This window comes from Sparus aurata, chromosome 9 (genome assembly GCF_900880675.1).
Source record: "Sparus aurata chromosome 9, fSpaAur1.1, whole genome shotgun sequence".
NCBI classification, from domain to species: domain Eukaryota; kingdom Metazoa; phylum Chordata; class Actinopteri; order Spariformes; family Sparidae; genus Sparus; species Sparus aurata.
The window spans coordinates 16,066,278-16,085,888 of NC_044195.1; the positions used below are offsets into that span (position 1 = coordinate 16,066,278).

The 19,611-nt window shown below is 45.0% G+C and overlaps 3 protein-coding genes and 1 long non-coding RNA gene across 7 annotated transcripts in view; 1 reads left to right on the forward strand and 3 right to left on the reverse strand.

Annotated features, from left to right (window-relative positions):
- gsk3ba (glycogen synthase kinase 3 beta, genome duplicate a) overlaps positions 1 to 3,020 on the reverse strand; it is a 37,116-nt gene extending 34,096 nt beyond the window's left edge. Inside the window, exon 1 of one of the 2 annotated variants that reach the window (XM_030427772.1) lies at positions 2,092 to 3,020. In XM_030427772.1, coding sequence (XP_030283632.1) covers positions 2,092 to 2,179 — 88 coding nt within the window. In that variant the 5' untranslated portion in view covers positions 2,180 to 3,020. The remainder of the gene's footprint in view (positions 1 to 2,091) is intronic. The other variant, XM_030427773.1, reaches the window with a different exon arrangement.
- LOC115587787 (uncharacterized) lies at positions 1,899 to 12,250 on the forward strand. 2 transcript variants are annotated; one of them, XR_003985172.1, is made up of 4 exons: positions 1,899 to 2,057; positions 8,832 to 8,960; positions 10,400 to 10,551; positions 11,997 to 12,250. It is a non-coding gene; the product is annotated as an uncharacterized LOC115587787 (long non-coding RNA). The 2 variants fall into 2 exon arrangements; XR_003985171.1 differs by having other exon boundaries at positions 12,002 to 12,250.
- Positions 6,163 to 18,757, reverse strand: gpr156 (G protein-coupled receptor 156). 2 transcript variants are annotated; one of them, XM_030427770.1, is made up of 10 exons: positions 18,445 to 18,755; positions 15,539 to 15,691; positions 11,982 to 12,109; positions 11,752 to 11,887; positions 11,563 to 11,673; positions 10,389 to 10,514; positions 10,104 to 10,199; positions 9,640 to 9,876; positions 8,793 to 8,951; positions 6,163 to 8,077 (listed from the first exon to the last, which is right to left on the reverse strand). In XM_030427770.1, the coding sequence occupies exons 2-10, from the start codon at positions 15,653 to 15,655 to the stop codon at positions 6,719 to 6,721; spliced, it is 2,469 nt and encodes an 822-aa protein (XP_030283630.1). In that variant the 5' UTR covers positions 15,656 to 15,691; positions 18,445 to 18,755; the 3' UTR covers positions 6,163 to 6,718. The 2 variants fall into 2 exon arrangements, with proteins under 2 accessions (XP_030283630.1, XP_030283629.1); XM_030427769.1 differs by having other exon boundaries at positions 11,563 to 11,887; positions 18,445 to 18,757.
- On the reverse strand, positions 12,251 to 15,039 carry LOC115587784 (E3 ubiquitin-protein ligase TRIM21-like). The gene is made up of 2 exons (XM_030427771.1): positions 14,777 to 15,039; positions 12,251 to 14,337 (listed from the first exon to the last, which is right to left on the reverse strand). Exon 2 carries the CDS (start codon positions 14,333 to 14,335, stop codon positions 12,674 to 12,676), a length of 1,662 nt encoding a protein of 553 aa, XP_030283631.1. The 5' UTR covers positions 14,336 to 14,337; positions 14,777 to 15,039; the 3' UTR covers positions 12,251 to 12,673.
- Positions 18,758 to 19,611: the final 854 nt, after the last annotated feature.

Below are 19,611 nucleotides of genomic sequence, written 5' to 3' on the forward strand. Positions count from 1 at the left end.
ACTCACACCCAATAGGGGGCAGCATTTGAACAAAATAAACGCTAACTGTAGCTGCTGTTAGCTACTTCGTGCAGTTAGCCATGCAGCAAGCAGTCCGGACTTCGGACCAGGTAGAGTGTTGGTATTGACACCGTTAGCAAGGGAGCTCTGAACCAGGATGGGCAAGAGACTAGCTGGTTAGCATGCTAACTTCAGAAGACATCTCTGCAGATAAATACTGACGTCATAATGTCAAAACTGAAATTTCTTCATAGTTTGTTATTTAAAAAAATATATATATATTTTCAACAAGAAAATCTTATCTTATCGCACCTTCAATCAACTTGTCGTCCTCTGCTACATTCTCCAAATGGTTCCAATCTAAAGTGCAATTTGAGAGGGAATTGTGCTCGTATGTGGACTGACTATCACATGGGGACATCTGCACAATCAAGTACTTTTCCTCTGTGGGCCTGAACACCACCTGCTAGTAGAAATCAAATTATTAAAACACCCAATTAATTGGGCGACTCCCGCTCCAGCCTTTAATGACTGATAATGATGTACCGACTTACCAGATGAGTCTCTTGGAGAGATATTTTATCAGGCTGAAAAACCGGAGGGAAAACACTGCTGTAAAACTCAAGTAATGTTAAATCTGCATGGTCGGCCACGCATTTGGTGCTAATTCAGGAGCTTACGTCTGAACAACAATTAGGCCAAAGACTAAAGAGTCCTCCAGTTCTTCCATTTATCTGAATTATTGGCTGGCACAAGACTTCATAAACTGCACGGCAGCAACACGGCCGAGAGCATTACACACCAACAGGAACACACAAACACTTCAGCACCCAAATCTGGGGCAAGATATGTATTAGATTTGGGATGGGAGTGAATCTCCGTGTGTGTGTGTGTGTGTGTGTGTGTGTGTGTGTGTGTGTGTGTGTGTGTGTGTGTGTGTGTGTGTCCCCTTCCACTGAGTGGTTTTCAGTGCCAAGGCCCAGAGGAGAGCCTCAGCCTCAGGCCTCACCCCACTAACACACATCATGATCACATCACAGCCCCGAAGCGCCACCAACATTCCTTAACAGCCTCAGTTTTTCCTCACACACACCCTAATGTATGCCTGCCTGGAAGATAAGAAAGGATTGTAGCTAGTAGATGTCTTCAGCCAGGACAGTCATTAGTCATTAATGACTTGAACTAGTATTATCTGTGACACACATACACAGCGATAAAATGCCTGAGGAGGACAGGAAATATGGCATAAAACAGAAAGTGGAAAGGTGAGGGAGTGTGACATGTCCTGAAACGGTGGCAGAGATTATATACAGCAGGAATATGAGAGACAGATGTGTTCTGTGTGGACCAACACTGCCAGGCTCTCTTGCTCTGCAGGTAACTTTAGGCCTAGTCGCATGTGCTTCCTCCCTTACAGTCAGTCTATGAGCAGCCCCCGGCATGGTGCCACTCCATGACCAGGACACTCTGTCACACTCCCTCCAGTCGTCGCGACGTCTGATTTCGACACGGCCTTCAGCCGACAGGATCAGCATACCAGCCCTGCTCCAGGATCACGTCAGTTTCAACTATGGGCGCACCTTCCGCTTTGACAGTTGCGTAATAGACCGGCCCTATCGCTTTAACTCTGTTACGCACACGCTCGGCGCTATGTAGTAACACCGCTATCAGATCTAATCTGCATTCAAATGGACAGTAATCACAGCGGATCTGCGCTTAAAGGAGGAGGCTGGGCCGGTGCCAACACTACCTTCCTCTGGCCTGGCCCGGCCCGGCCCTGCCCGGCGCGGCCTGCTAACCCTGGTCAGACTGACCGGTCCCGGCCGGGGCGGCGCGTCAGACGGAGCGCAACGGTGTGTGTGCGCGCGTGTGTGTGTGTGCGTCTGCGAGTGAGTGAGTGTGCTCTGAGTGCGCGTGTCACTCAGCACCGTCCAATCTCAGTGAGTGACACAGATATATGACAGGGCTAAGGCTATCCGGAGCTAACGTCATGCTCGCTTGACACATTTTGGGGAGACATTTTGCCCACACTGGGCCTGGTGCATGCAGAGGAAAAGGTAGGCTGCTCCAGAAGAACAGGGCTGTACTTACTGCTGACTTTCATGCTGCCGAAAGCGGAGGGCTGCGGCACTGGTTTGCAGCTCTCCGCGAAGGATGTGGTCCTGGGCCGACCCGACATGATCCGATCCCCTTGATTCTCTCTCGACTCGGGAGACTGTGACTTGCTTAAACGGCGGGGCTGATCGATCCGCCGAACCTTCTCATCCAAAAAGGATGTCAGTAAATGAATAACACTAAAATTCACAAGAAAGACAGGCAGATAGAGACCCCCCCCCCCCCTTTTACCCCACGATCCTTCACTCGAGTTCGTGTTCACCTAATAAACTACCCTTTTCTTTCCCACCGACGGCCGATCACAGCATCATTTACTCCTTGTGCTCCAGGTTTTCTCTCAGCGGGCCTTTGAAGACAAGTCTCCGGCTAAAATAGTCATGAATCTGGCCTCTCCCTGTGGCTCCCCGGTTAAAACCAATCGCGATTTCTTTCTGGATGCGGAATCAGTTTCACACCGATGAAGAGGGTTGAGATCAGGCGGTAAGAGAGGCGATCCGGGTCGGATCAAATGTAAATGCGGCGCTTTCCTGACAATTCGGGACACATGCAGTTCCTCTTCATATCCCGATGTGGAGGCTCAATGATCCGACTGCCATGGCGGCTCCCTCGCTATACACTAGCCTACAGACCGTCCAACGGAAAATCTGCCAGTTGCCACAGTCTTTCTCAACGGCTTCTCAGGCTCAGCGCTCGCTCTGAATCCGCCCTAGCCGCCGTCAAATTTCGGTGTCTTCGCTGAGACCCCCGACCAGCGAAAATGATGGTCTTTAAGCACAAGAGTGCGACGATACTGAATTTCTTTTTTTATTCCTTCCCCATAGGTTTCGGGCTCGCTGTCTTTGTCGCTGCGCACGTTAGCTACACCGTTTCCGTAAAGGGTTACGGGAACGGCTCCGCTCTCGTGGAAGGAGGTTCACGCTGTTGACGTAACCCGCGAGGAAGAATAGCAAAACTGTGAACGCGCAAACGGCGAATCTGGGGTGGCCGATTTAGCCAATCACAGGGGGTATCCTTCAGAAATGGGCGTTTATCGCGCTCCTGTGGTCCAATCAGAACGCCGCTCTTGAGCACCACATGGCATAATTTTCCTGGCACCGCCCTCACGGCTTCAAAGGCTTTTTCCCATGCCGCGACAGGGACAATGGGCGGGTCTGCTCCCAGGATTGATGACTCCGTCGGCCAATGGAGCTCCAAAACCCGCCTGTCAGTTCAAATGGCCCCAGCTGTCACATAGCACCGGGGCTCTCTACGGTGGTCATGCAGCACTGTTGCTATGTTAGTCACACAAAACCCATCCTCTCTCTCTCTGCCACACTTCTTTATACACGCAACCCTCTGGCACGTCCATTTAATTACTTTAAAATTGTGGCAATGTGTGTGTGTGCATATGTGTCACCACAACTCTCCCTTCATGTTCATTTGACCTCTTCACCTTTTATCCTTTATATCCGTTTGCCCAAAACTTTAAAGGAAGGTGCTCTTTATAAATCATTAATATGTTGCACATAATTGCTTTATTAATGATAAATCGATAAATAATTTATGCCTTTGTTTTGTTTTCCGTATTACCTCCTTTCCCACTAATACCTTAATTCATTGCACCATAGTTTACATTCTGTGTTGCCAGGTTGTGAAAAACCTTCTTGTTGAAGCAAAGCTGTGAATATCATAAGGTCCAAAATATAAGAATTTTAGTTTAAAACATCAAAAAATGGATTCCAAAGCTACTTTGCTGGCCATGTAAACACCAACGCTCCCCTTGCAGTCTGGCTTGCTGCATGGCTTACTGAACTAACAAGTTACCAGCAGCTACACTCCTGGAAGTATAACCAGAATACAATTAGCAGCAGTTAGCAGTTGCTCTAAAGAGATTTGAAGAGTATGAATTCATCAAGTGGGAAATTCATACGTATTGAACCTTTATCCTCGATCCCCCTTGTCTACAGTCCTTTTGCAAGGTAAGTGGTCATACAGTGCAATTAGTCAAAGGGATTTTTCACAATTTGGCAACCCAAAAATGTTAAACTGAACATCAAAGTATTAGTAAATGATTTATCATCCGTGAATAAAGTCATTAGTTACAATTTGTAAACCCATTACAAAAGAGGATTTATTAGCGAGTGGTACCCTTTGTGATTCTCCAGTGACTGTAGACCACTTGAGCTGAAACTAATCTCCCTCTGTTATTCAGTTTGTAACTACAATGGCCCCCAGTAGAGTGCATACCTCCCCCAAGGTCCAGTAGTTCTGATTTGTACTCACTCATTGATAACAGTCACCTAAACACACCTGATTTCTTTCATCAATATCCAAGCACAACTACATGAGAGATTAATGCAAATGTCGAAAAACGCCCCATCTGAAGATGTTATCAGTCACTTTTCCAGATAAACACCAATCCTCCATCCAAGTTTTGTGGAAATCCTTTCAGTAGTTTATGAGTAATCCTGCTGACAAACCAAAATGTACATGTGATCGACAACTATTTTTATCTCAAAATTCCTCAGTATGCCAGAATTGCTCATCTTGAACAGAATGCAGGTTATTCGTCCCAGCTTGGCAGGAGATTCTTTTCTCCCGCAGCAGTGATGCTGGTATTCTGTCTTTTGTGTGGTTTATTTATACTCCGTTATGCTCTGTATCAAAGGGAGTTTCTCCCAGGCTGCCCTTCAATGGTCCATATGCAGAATAGAGAGCAGTAGCATCTCAAAAACCAGGCAGCAGAGCAAAAGTAATGTGAGACACTGTTTTTCCCTTCATAGAGCGACACCTCCCCCGGCAAACACCCATTTTCCCATTAGCAAAGGAAAAAAAATACTGAGAGACGGAGTGGAGATAGTGGGAGGGAGAGTGAGGCCAAGACAGGAAAGAGAGATCTAAAAAAGAGGGGGAGTGCGCACTGTTTTTTATCTGTGTTGTGGGATATCATGAAAACTCCTGAACTCTCTAATCTGTTCTGGTGGTGACTGAAGTCATATGAGAGAGATGATTGGTGAATATTCTAATCCTGGGAGGATGTTGCTGTTTTCATTAAAAGGCAAATGAAGGTCAAGTTTCACACCGCATGTAACATCAATGCGAGGTTGGATTACCAGGTGTTGTCCGTGTAGCAATGACTTTGTGTCCGTTTGATGAACGACAACATTTGGATGGGATTATGCGCGATTGAAGTACAATACAAACTGAAATAATGTTGAAGGGACTCCTGCAATTTCACCAAAACTCGAGGCATTCTCTTACAGAGGAGTATTCGGTCAAAATCTACAGTTAGTATTTCAGTTAATGTTATGCTTGCACGCTCATTATCCAAAGTCATAAATAACATACTGGCATACAGATAAAACCCGGGGCACTGTAGTGTTCAAGGATAGAAATACAGCTTTGTCGGCAAAACGGGCGGGAGGAATGACAGTGAGGGGGTTCGAGAGCTGCTCACTTTCACCCTGTGGCCCCATAGCAGGTTAGCAGCGGCCCTACATGAAGCCAGAGGCTTGTACACCTTCTGTCTGTTCATGGCTCCAATTCCTTAACACGTAAAGAACTGGATAAATCATTATCATTTCCCCACTTCCCAATTGATCAGTGACTGAAACGATGATTAAAAGTGACAATCTGAAAGGACATGGGGCCATATTTCAAGATCACCTTGACTTTTGCATGTCAAATAGTCTTAATGAGTCAGGACAATAATCAATAATACTGAGACAAATTAATGAATGAATTAGTATTATGAAAGTGCTATACAAGTGATAACTGATCCCTAGTTATCATTATCAGTCTTCTTTTTTATGTCAGCATCAGGGCAAACATTTTCTCACATATTTCATAATCAAACTTAAAAAATGGGTCGCCAGAATTTTGTTTCCCACTTGTCACTTGTATAGAAGCCTCTCACGGCTTCCGTATATAACCATTTTGCATCTTAACACAATAGATGTTTGCTTTCAGCCTATAGTCCACCATTACATTTTAGTTTTGGTCCTCCAGGGGGAAAAGGTTTGGGCACCCCTGCACTAGGGAGATCTGAAAATGAAGGCGAAACACAGATAAAATGGAAGAGCGACATTTTAAGGAATGTGTTTGACAGTGTAAAAACTTAAAAAGGAGACAGAAAGTAGTTCTGTACAACAAAACATCCACTAATAAATAATCAAATAAATACAGCATTTGCACAGCATACTGTACATCTGAACTGTTCTGTAACAGCCCTTATCTTTGCTGTCTGGGTTCAATCTCAGTGTCAGACTTAGACATTTTTGGAACGTAAGAGTTTCCATTTTACAGCAAAAATATACAAATAATGCCATAAGTAATATCAAAAAGTAAAAAGCATTGTGCTTTGAGCTACAAAAAAGTCTGATTGTCTCATAAGTAAAAAAAAAAAACTACTTCTCCTCATGATTCAATATTCAAGAATACCAACAGTCTTTTCATACAGAATGCAAAAAATGTTCGCATTGAGGCTACAGTCATATGATCTCCCATTATCGATGCACAATGAACTTCATGCTTTATCCTCAAAGCTAACTTTGTACAATATTTCTTGGGAAATGAATACAAGAGGTGGACATGGATGAGCATGTAAAGTGCAGTGAACCTGTGCTCACACAAAGGTTGGTTTGATGTCTTCTTTGAACACCACAGGGTGTGAGGGGCGGTACAGGCTGGTATAGCCTTCGTACTCGCTGTCAGAGGAGTCTGAGGAGCTGTCTGAGGAAAGGAGAGAGCCTCGCTGCCGGCAGGAGTCACAGTAGGGACGGTGATAGTAACAGTAGTCTGTTGAGCTGCTAGAATCAGAGTCCCAGGACCCACATGAGTCTCTTATGTGTCTACGGTGCTGCTTGTTATCACCACCCGCCTCCACATCAGCTGGAGCTGTGTGGCGTTCAGCACAGGGCAACACTGAACACCTGTGGGACCTTGAAACACACCGCCGACATTTTCTTATCACTTCATTCCCTTCCGCATCCTCCTCTTCCTCCTCCAGCTCCAGGTCGGTGTTGTGAGCCTGGAGGAGGGCGCCGTCCGCAGTGACCCCATCAGGGTGCCTGCCTGGATTTTGGTGTTCACAGTTTTCCCTTATCCTCCCACAACCGGCAGCCTCTGAACCTGTGTAGAAGCAGGCCAGGCCTCTCCTGGAGGAGTGAAAGGGAGGCCGACGTTTCCTCATCGCATAAGGGGAGATGCTGGGGTAGCGGAAGAGAACGGGTGGAGGGTGAGGGGAGCAGGGTGTCCGCAGGGAGAGAGGCGAAAGTGCGGAGGTTAGCTGAGAGGGCCTTCTGGACGTCTGTCCCGGAGATCGAAGTGCGGTCTCCAAGACCGCATCCACGCTCAGCTCCTGGAGGATCTCCTGCAACTGCTCGCTGCTGACAAAACCAGTCGGTCTGGCATTTGTTTCCAGAGGGGATATTAGGCCTCTCTGATTGTTGAAAGTCTCAACTTGAAAGGGGTTTAATGCTCTACGGGATTGTAGAGAAGTGACAAAGTGGACTGTCTCCTCTGCTGTCCTGAGTACGCCAGGGGACTGGAGAGACTGCTTGAGATCCTCTCCTGTGCTGGACTCTGCTGCGTCTCTGCCTGTTGGGTCAGTCCCAGAGACGCCTCTTTGGTTTCCACCTGTATAAATGTCATCGGGGAGAGGAGAGGAAGCAGCTACAGGGTTTGAGGAGTTTTGGGCAGAGGGAGGCTCAGAGGACGGTGCAACTGCAGGAGCTGAAACGGCCGCAGAGCTGAGGTGAGGGGAGGGATAAGGCAGTGAGAGTCTGGATTTAATTTCTCGCGGAGGTAGAGACGATAAAGACGGACCGTCGGACTGAAGCTCTGTGGTCTGAGTGGAGGAGGAGTTGAGGTTGGTGTTGGAGGAGTCCATGTCCTCAGGGGGTTGGCTGGCTGACATGAGGCGCAGGAGTTTATCCTTGGCGTTGCTCACCTGCTCCTGCAGACTGTCGATCACAGCATTTTTCTGGAAATAGTCACGACAAACACAGGGTTAAATATCTTGAGACATACAGAGAATATGTGTGAGTAGTCGGCCGGGAAACTTTTGAGCGCGTTGTTGGTGAATTCTTGAGAAATGATAATTTAAAAGCCTTTCCCACACCAAGCATGCAAGTTTGATCAGATTTTCTGGGTTCTTGTGCACATCGCTGCAGAACATTCGTGTGGTTAAAAATAATCAGAAGGACCTCGATGTCAGCGGAGGCGACGTCCATCCATTTAAAATACACAAATTATTTGTGATTAGTAATACAAGGGAGTTACTTTTAGGTCAGTCCATTGAAGCCATACTATCATGACTTCATAAGCAAAATGATCTATGTTTACGAAAGCCTTTTATAAATCGGAAAATATGCCTAAAGCATATTCATTTTCAGTTGCAGGAGAGTGAATCTGGCTGATATTTCTTATTCCCCTTGCTTACACATGTTCATATTACACAGTATATAAAGTAAAAGAAAACTGTGCTACAAAAGGCCAAAGGTAGGAACACAAGGTAACTATTATTCTTTACACAAGGACTAAAATGAAGGAGAAAGGTACCGTAGATCAGTGACATCCAATTAGAACACATATCTGCATCGTAAAATTATCAGAAAAGCGTTTGTCGGAATTGTATCTAATATTCTACAAGGTTTCCTTATTGTATAGTATATTTTGTGAGAAAAACAATGCAGTACCTCATTAAGGAGTTTTTTCATGGAGCTGTTCTCCCCCAGCAGGTAGTAGACCTCATCCTGGCTGTACACTGACGGCTGGCTCTTACTGGGGCTGCTGAAGTACTTGGCCATCTGACTTGGGTTGTTCTGATCCTCTTCAAACTGCCGCCACTGGGTCAGCTGCAGTGGGTGAGTAAAACAATGCAGGACATTAGGCACTGTGGTAGTAAATGTCACCACGGCCATTTGATGCGGGACCTCTTGACCAGGTGTGTTTGAGCGTATTGCTCACAGCGCAACTATTTCCTTCCTTTCCACTGGTGATGCATTCCTTTATTGTAACACAAACCCGCTGCCAGACACTTAAGAGAGTCATAAACCTGGTTGCAACGGCCTACGTAATTTTGAGTCATAAACACCTTCTGTGTGAGTCACACTCCACTGATAGACATGGCAAACTGACACGCATATGGAAAACGGAGGTGTGGGCACCACAGTCACTCACATGATTTACTACTTGTGTCAAAACAAAAAGAGAAAGTCGTCTCATTCACGCATCTCTTATTCATGATTCTGTCATATGTCTCTCCATCTGCAGTTTCTGCCTGTCTGACTGACGGTCCGTCTGTTTTTAATGCTGGTCTCCAGACATGCTGTCCTATGATCAGATGGCAGTTCTGCCAGAAAAAAAGGGCTTTCTGTTGCTTTTGCCCCTACGAAAGTGTCTGTGTCTTCACCGGAAAAAAGCAGATGTCAGAGTTGTTTCCAAAGTTAAAAAAAAGGAATCCTGTGCTTTTTTCCAGACCTTTGCAACTAGACATCTTTTTCATGCATCTTGTATGTATATCACGAGTCGTTTTACTCCTACCTGAGGCACAAAGAGCATGCAGTTGGTAGCCAGAGTGCAGATGAGAATGGCTCCAGCCACGGTGCTGTAGACGAGGTTGGGCCAGGCCTGCAGGAAGATAGACACCGGGACGGCCACTGCAGAGGAAAGTGTGACCAGAGTCACCATTGTTATGATGGTAGGAGACTGGTTGACAGGAGGGTGGCTGACATTGCTTGTAAGCCCAGCTAGATAAGTCCCGTAGAGGAGAAGACAACCCTACAAGAGAAATGCAGGCACAAAGTAAAGACAAAGGACAAGGAAAATGTTGTGGTCTGTCAGACTCCAGTAAGTACAGGAGATGCAGTTTGTCTTTTCTAAATAAAGAGATACATGAAATAAAATCTAAATGAACAAATCCTTTTACCATAACAACAAAGGAACTCAACACAGCTTATTATAACAGTATTCTATCATTGCATTTCAACAGAACAGAGTTTACTGACCTTCTGTACAGCAATGATGACAACCCACATAGTTGAGTATACAGAGGAACAGGTGTCCAGCTGAGACAAAGAGTATGAAACGTCTCTTTCCACCACCTAAATCAGGAAAAATCAAAATCAAATAGTGTCAACCAGTTGAAACCACCAACTTGTCTATAACTCATTGCATTAAAAAGATGATGAGGGAGTTTCTTGTGCTTTATATTGTAATCCTCACACTGTAATCAAACAAAACCAAAGTTTAACAACTTGCTTTCCAGCCCAATATCAAACATAATGTTCTACCTTGACAACAGCGCCAACAGATCGTGAACACTTGATGGGGTCTGTGAGGTTCCAGGCTGTGAGAACCAGCATGTCCACCAGGATCAACAGAGCCACCAGGCCCATCAGCTGGATGTCTCGGATGATCTGAGATGGAAAATAGAGTTGCATCAATGTCATACAGGTACAAAAATAAATTAGTTTTATTTAGCTTTTGAAAAAATAATCTTCAAAAAATGTTAATGCTCCCATATTGTGTTCATCATAAGGTTCATAATTTTACTTTAGGGGTCTGCTGAAAGAAGTTTGAATGTTTTATTCTTAAAAAAAACCCCACATTGTTCTCTGCTGCAGCACCTCTATCCACCCTCTGTCTGAACGCTCCGTTTTAGTGCCTGTCTCTTTAATGCCAAAAACCCCAGTCTGCCCTGATTGGTCAGCTCACACAGGCCTGAGCAGGCACCGCCCATGGTATAACCCCATTAGCTCTGCAAGTGTTTTTGCGTTTGTTGCAGGGGCTTGGCTGTGGGCAGTGACTGTATAGTCGTTTGTGACATCGCAACCATACAGAGGTCCTGACGGCTCATTTTTACAGGCACAGCTTCTGAATATGGGCTGTTTGCATTTCACTGTGGATTGAGCATTTAAATTCTTTTTTATATAGCACTTAGACTTGCTTCATAATGAAAATTCCATGGAAATCTCACTTTCTACAATATGGGACCTTTAATAATGGTAAGACATTTTATGCAAAATTTCCTGAATCCATTACACTGACTACACAATAATAATTTGACCACTGCCATTGGCCAAATTTCCAGATTTCTAGATATCTTACTCGCAATTAAAGAAACTGATGCACAAACAAGCAAGATCAAAAATATGGTATAAGTGGATGCGATATGAAGATAACTATAATTTTATTTTAAGATACATATACATATTGACTACGAAGGTTATAAATATCAGCAGTAACAAAAAATACCTGATCCCACAGCCTTAAGATGTTTGCCATGCATCACCCTCTGCTATTTTATTCAAATAAAACCCCCCTCAAAATAAGTCTGTGTAAAAATACCACCCAGAATCAGAGAAACAAAAATGTCCTCTGAACACCCATTTAAAATATAATCGATGCATCCTGAAGCAACTGGAAGACAAAAATAAACCCAATACAGCACTGGAGCATGCTTACCACTCTCTTGTCAGGCACTCGCTGGGTGAACACTCTGTACAGTCTCCATGTTTTCCCCAAAATTGGGCCAAACACCAGGGTACTGCCCACACAAAGAGTCCAGACCCGAGCCTGTAGGAGACAGCTCTGCATAACTATCCAACATTTATCCAACAATATAATGGGGGGTTGAAGGAGACTGTGGCTTACTTGTAGCACAGCTGTAGATGCTCCACCTTGTGAGTGTGTTCCTTCATCAACGGCAAACAGGAAGCCGCTGCTGTAGGTGAGGAAGCTTCCAAAGAGAGTCAAGACATTCAGGTTGGGACTGGACATCTTCACTATCCTGATGAGGCAAAACATGCAAAAATACAACTGATTCATTAATTTCTGAAGAAAGCTCTTTAATGTGAACCTACGTGTTTCCCTTTGTAGTCTACCTGTTGTTTTTGAAGCGCAGGGTGAAGAGGAGGAAGCAGAAAGCCAGCAGGATGCCACAGGAGAGAAGCGTCCACACCACAGCACTTAACACCGGAGAGAGAGAGCGCCTCGGGAGCTCCACTGCTACCTGCACACACACAAATGCACATGCAGACCTCTTAAAATTAATCCTTAAGTATCACAGATTGTAACTTACAAGCATGTGCATAATTTGGTTATTGTTTTATGTGTTCTGTAAATGATGGATGAAATAAAAAGATGTACAGGATTCAGATGATTAAGCAGTCTTTATTCAGGCAAACAACAACACACATCAGGCTAGACCTCTGCTAACTGAGAAAACTGAAAATGAGAAATAATAAAATAGTTGAAAACAGTCAAGCAATAGAAAGAGATTAAATGTTGACAGATTTTGGACACTGTGTTTATACGATATCGGCATGTTGGTGATGTCGCGACACAACCAGGACTGTCTTTACCAATCAGCAAAAAGCAACAACGTCTACAAGTTGCGGTGGTTAGTGATGGGCTGATGGACGATGATCGGGTTCAAATAGACACAGCACTACAGATGTGTTTGAAAGACTATCTTCACCTATGTGCATATTTTTTCAGTCTCTTCCCCAAGTTGCGAGACAAAAACATGAATGGTCAGTTGAAATGTAACGAGGAACAACAAAGCGATATCGGATCATGCTGCAGCATTGACGGATGAGATGACCAGAGGAGCAGAGTTGACCCCACAATGATTCCGGCGGGGGTTAAAGTAGGGGAAAAGTCTTTCATTGAACGAGTATCCAGTAAAGGAATAGATATGACTAGCAGCGTCCACGTTGTAGAAGGAAACCTGCCCCCACTCCATATCCACATACACGCCGACTCTCTGGGGATTCTCGACCAGCGGCACACATACGGGAGTGGTGCCGAGGACCCAGTAGCTGTTGTCCTTTCTCATCCCCAGGGCCCAGTAGCCACTTTCAGGGTTCAGCATATTTCCCCCTTTTCTGTTGACGGATTCGAGGCCAACTCCAATATCCCACTCTGTCTTCCCTTTCACCAGGACCTCATAGTAGAACCTGCCAGAGGAGAAACCCTCCTTTCCCAAAACGCTGACACCTGGGTAGAATCTCTCCGGGTTGTTCGGGAGGCTCAGCGCTATGTCACAATGAAAGACCTGTTTCTTGTTCTCAGACAGCACCAGTTTGGGATGAGCCGTGTCGGGGTCCAAAGTCACATCCACAGCACACTGCTGAGCCCTCTGAAATTCGGTTACGCAAAGCCTCTTCACCTCAGCTTTTACCGCCTCCTCCAACTGACACACTGCTCTCCTGAGAGCTCTCCTCATCGTGCCGACATACACAGCACTCTCTGCACAGGTGTCTGACCAGTCTTTGGTGGCCGGCAGTGTGGAGACAGCTGGAAAGCTCTGGAGAAGGTAGAGGTCGTCCTTTGTGTCGCAGAGCTGCTCCAGCTCAGCATTTCTCTGCCTCAGCTCGTCAATCTCCTGCTCCAGCTCCGTGATGAGGGCTTTGGCCCTGCTTTCAACTTGCGTCTGCTTTTCAGTGATCACCTCCACCACCTCAGTATGCGCTCTCTGGACAAGTAGGAGCAGTTTGTTGAAGACTTGTGAACTCTCCTCAATCTCTCTTTCCGTGTTTCCCCTGCTGAGCTGAACGGTGTGATTGATTTTGCTGATTTTCTGCAGTCTGACGTTGATCATTTCTCCCACCTCTGCATTTATCCTTCCAATTTGAGCTCTCTTGTTTCTACTCTCATCCTCTATAGGCACAGTGTGATGAGCACTGTGCTCTTTCTTGACGCAGATTTGGCACACATACATCTGGTCGGTGTTACAGAACCTGTCCAGGATTTTCTCGTGTTTCTTACACACTCTGTCTTGCATGTTCATCACGGGATCAATCAGGTGGTGTTTCTTGAAGGTGCCTAGAACATGATGGGGCTCCAGGTGAGTCTCACAGAAGGAGGCCAAGCAGTCCTGGCAGGATTTAAGAGCCCTGACTCTCTTTCCAACACACACATCACACGAAACGCCCCCTTTATGGCCGGAATATTGGTCAACAGAACTGGCATCATTTTCGTCTTCCTTTACCAACGACTTCTTGAACTGAGACGCCAACTCGGATATGAAGGTGTTAACTTTGAGCTCGGGCCTCCTGTAGAACTTCTGCTTGCATACCGGGCACTGCGACAGATTAGCAGTATGCCAGTATCCTTGTATGCAGTCCCTGCAGAAGTTGTGCCCACAGGGAGTAGAGACGGGCTGGTTGAACATATCCAGACAGATGGGGCAAAGAAGCTGCTCCTCAGACAGCACACTGCCAGCAGTAGCCATATCTGGGAACACATCCAGAAAGAGAAGCAGGTGGGACCTTATGGAATCAACTGGCTCCAGTCCCTTTTTTTTTTTCTTTACACTATACTTCTTTACACTATACTGTTTAGAAACAGTTGTGCCTTGTGATCCGCCTATGTCCACAAATAGTAACAAATGCATGGTGTTAAATTTCATCACAGCACATTTCATTTTAGCAGAACAGTTCTCAAGTCTACTGAGTTCAACAGAGAATAATGAAGAGAAAGTATTAGGACATTAAAACAAAATAAAACTGAACATTAAAATACAATCTTGTCACATAGCCATTACCATAACAAAGCAAACACAGTGCTCGCACTGTTCCTTTCCCCTTAGGTGACGATTATATCTGCATTTTAAGATGGGTGCATGCATAAATTAGCATCATGAAGCTCGAAGGAAATCAAAGCGATAACTCACCTCGCTTCAATGTGGTGTAACAGGCAGAGGAGCGGAGACTGACAGAGGATGTATGTGTTCTCTGTCACAGTGTTAAACTACTTTAGCTTCTATTTCCTGTGCCCGCCTCATGTTGCTGGGCTTCGCTCATTCTTCTCTTAAAGGCACCAGTGACTGAGATACTAAACATAGCCTCACAAGTCAGTGCCAGTATGAACTATGTCCAGATTCCTCAAGTGGTAAATACATTTGCTATATGCGTGGGTTTAGAAAAGGCAGTGACAAAAAAACAAAGACAATAACTGCGACTGGGAACTTTAAAACACATTTTTTTAAATGTAAATTCTGTATAAAATTTATTCTTGAGCCTTTCACATGATTAGTTTGTTAGATTAACTGTCAAAATTATAGGCTACATATTTAATTGAAATATCTATATTTAGATTGTATAGTAAATATTTTTACCCTTTAACCTTTTGGAGGGCCAAAAATATCCTGTTGGTCAGCCATGCCCGACTTCATCAACCTATCTCTGCCAACATGTCTGCACGTATGAGACGGCCATAAGTCTGTACTGATTGGAACAGCCGATTGTGTGTATTATACATATACAGTATAAATAAATTGTATTTACGGTAAATATATGTATGCTTGCACTAGCATTTCCATGTATGAGTATTTACATGCACACAGTATGTAAGTGGTATATTTATATACTATCGCTGGACTTGCATAGTTTGAGCATCTCTGTCTACTTGCATGCGTGTGCATGTGTGTGATTACCGTGCTGAGGCTGCATAGTCTCTGCAGAATGTCGAGGCCCTCCTGCCTGTTGACCCCTGAGTGGATGAAGCAGAGTGAGGAATCACACTGGGAGCTGCAGTTCAGCTCAGGCTCCATGACTGACCCCAGTCTGTCCGATTTCAGACACGCATCCTGAGGAACAAACACACGACATGTAGGATATGAGGAGATATTAATGTACGCACATTAATCCTCGTAAAAAATTGACCTGCAAACATTTACATGGCAAATCAAAATATGTGTTGTCCTCAGTTACCCTTTTCACTGCACCTTTAAAATGAGAGCTCCAAAACAGAGACCAGGGAGGTACATTTTATTCTGCTTCTATTTTCAGGTCCATAATTCACCAAGTAGCTGTAAGACTTTTGTCCACCACAGTGTGGTGCTCTGACAGAAACCTCTGAGAACAGGAGCAACGGGAGCATAGATGTGATTTTGCACGACACTGATATAACCCCAAGAAAAAGCATTAGATCATGAGTACAAATAAACCCAACAGACACTAAGATCAGGATGAGACTAAGGTTAAATATACAGGCTAAAAGGCTTAAAATACACAAATAAAACATCAGTTATTTATCACCACAAAACAAACTGAGAAGCCAGGACTCTGCCTGTGTGACAGGAAGCCTGTGTGTTTCTGCTTATCCTTATTTCCACAAGCACTACGTCATCACGGAGGTGCACCAGCCAACACTCACACACACACACACACACACATCTGTGCACATGGCGAAAGACAGAGCGAAACTGCAATACACCAAGGCTATCATTTGCAGTTTCACTGAGGGCCACATAAATATGCAATCAGCCCCATTATGTAAGGCATCAGAGAATGAAGACGTAAACTTCGGAGAGCATCAAAAAACAACTGTTTGTCGCTCCTGCCACAGGCATTTTTATGAGCCTGGCAGTGCTGCACTGACATGTTGCAGGTTTCATTATACGGCATCACCTGATACTCTGAGCTGTAACTACGAGAGTCTGATCGCTGTAAACGCCGCAATGACTCAGGAACACGTTGTTGAGACGAACACTTGTATCAATACTAGTTGGCAGACAGGTGACTGTTTATGTGAGTAACGTGTTAGACAACACGTCTTGTTGTCTGTGAAATGAATGACTAAGATACCCACAGGGCTCTGAGAAATTTGGATCATGGGATTCAACCAAAATAGAGCCGTGTGGGAAATATGTCAGTAACTAAACTGGGTTAAATATTGGAAGGACACTACACAGTAATCTACCAAGCATGAGATATTTGAATGATTTCCTATGAGTGAGTAAATAAATGAATCCCACTGACCCATTTTCAGAAATTAAAGGGGGACTATGTAGTTTTGAAGTAGAAATTCAAACTCTTTTGATTTTAATTTTTTCTCTCAGGAAAATAAGGTCCTCAAAAAACAGTTTGAAGCTAGAAAGGCGGCAGGGTCCGCCACATATAAATCAAGTAAAACAGAAGGAAATGGTGTTGTTCTTTAAGGTCAGTTGATTTATTCAGTTAATTTAGGTATTAAAAAAACAGTCTGTGAAGATCTTTCTCTTCTGATTAAAATGTCTTCCCCCAAAACTACATCACTTTAGGTGAAGCCCACCGTGACCCATTTCCAGCAATTAATGGTGTCAACAGAACAATGAAGCCCAGCCGGCAGCATATCTGGGAAATGTCTGGAGTTCCTGTCCGCGTCCTTTCGTCACTTTCCAAGTTTAGATCACAGTTCTGCTGCTTCCTGCAGGGAAAGCCGGCAGAGAGAGGCATTTCCGCCAGTTTTATTGAAATCCCACCTCTGGTAGGTTTCAGTCTGGGAGAAACCCAGCCACCCTGCAGAGGTCAACAAAGGTCGGCCAACATCCAGCAGTGAGGGTCACTGTGTAGGTAGCAGCGAGAACGGGGCCTTCTCCAGGCTGGGTTAGGTTTTATGGACATGTTTTGACAGTTCGGAATAGTCATGAGGAGTGTCTTTTGAAGTCCTGAAGGCTAAACCGCAACTAATACCTGAGCTACTTGTGGCCGTGGAAGTCTTACTTAAGTGTAGGGCGGGCCTAGCGTGTGCACATCTTAGCTTTCACTTGCTCTGTGGCCCCTGGCCCTCTCTTTCAGTCCCATTTCTCTTAAATGTATTATATCTAAAATATGTTTTCTGACAGGCGTTGGGGCTCAGAGAGACTGAACCCAGTTTTATATGGCCTTTACCATAAAACTCTTAATAGAGAAAGTGGGGTAAAGCCTATTCATACTGTCAATCACTCTGTTTCTCTTTTAAGATTAGTAACCACAGGCGCTGCCAGATGTAAAGCCCAGTTCAGGGGCCAATATTGAAACATTCCTCCTCAGTCTGTAATCCGTTTATGAGTTTATTCTTTAAGCTGAGTTAGAATGCAATTACTGACAATGAAATCCCGCCTCGGGCCGGACTGGCGGACGTCATCCCATGCGTACATTTTACAGTCTGGTTACACAGTATCAAATTAGTCAGCCCAATTTGTCAATACATGTAACCATGTGACCGTTTCAGCCATCACACCTGAAGATGTGCGCCACAGGGGCCTGCTTTTTAGATGGTTAACAAATGAGTAAAAAGACACATTTTAGGGAATATATAAATAATGAGCCACTTAATTATCACGAGAGAAGATCACAATGTTATATTGTAATCGTATCAATGTGACAGCAGTGCCTATAAATGTGTGATCTTCCTCAGCAGCGGGTTCAATTTTGCGTAAAAGGTGCGTAAAAACGTGCCCACTCGCGGCCGCATCAACGCACGTGCATGGTAAGAAAGCAAAGTAGTCAATCAAACGGCTTCAGCAGAAAATTAAGACCTGGACCAGGGAAGGAAGAAAGAAACAACACCGTAAAATAAGGCAGTAAAAGAGCAAACCTCGGTCTCCAAAGCGCGCCGACGATCCAGCCGCCTCGTCCCGCTCCGGGCTCCATCGCGCAAGACTCGGCAACGTTATAAAAGTTGAAAATGAGCGACTGGAGAGTTTGTTATCTAACATAGCTGCAGAGGTCCCATAGCTGCAGACTTGTAATGGATCCGAAGCGACTTAATCTGTCAGCTCACAGCGCGAGAAGTTCCTGTCAGTCAGGGAAAAAGTTCACCACTGCCAGGGCTTTCATCTAAACACTGAGGGAGGGAGGTGTGTGTGTGTGTGTGTCAGAGAGAAGGAGGTGTGTTAGTGTATGCTCGCTCCCTCTCTCTCTCTCTCTCTCTTTCTTTTGTAAGCTTTGCAGCTCGAACTGCCCACCAAAATGGGTTTCGGAGTGTGATGTGAGCCACGTGGTGCAGGAGGGCAGTGTGGGTGCAACACGTCACAGGAGACCCCGGGGGACTGGGTGGCATACGGGACAGGGCGGCACAGGCTGTGTGTCCGCAGTGCTAATAAATACACTGAATAACAGCACTCTTTTTAATGGAAAGAGAAACACACATCATCTCTCTGCTGTGTTTTTCAAAAGCAGGCCTCCACCGGGGATGGCAGAGAGATTGGCAATATTGTTCTGCCGTTCTGGTGAATCACATTGAAAGGCAAGACAGGGAGCTTCTGTCTGAGAGCGGTGAGCACAGCAGAGATATTTCTGCATTTGTTCCGGCAGCCATAAGAGACATAAAGGTGTTATTAAGACGTCACGGAGATTTATAGTGTGAGCCTCAACACAGGGTCATTCCTGACGAGGGAGTGTCACCACTACTGACAGCCGTAGGTGGGGAGCAGAGACACAAAGAGAGGTTATTAAAGAGGAGATGCGGCTATGCATCCAGTCATCAACCCCCCTGATTCAGCCGCTTACACTCACATGCACAGAGTTTGCCCTCACACGGACGCACTTCATGTCAGACTGCGCTCCCATTTTTCTGTCTTTGAAATGAAAGTCGATTCCCGGAGTCTCTCTCCAGGCTGAAATCCAAAACTCCTCAGGCACTGAAACATTACGATACATGTCAATTTCCCTTGTAACAAGTCACTAATTATGCCTTCTATCAGAGTATATTGCGAAATCCAGTTGCTGACAGTCTGACAGTTTCATCGCTGGACGACAAACG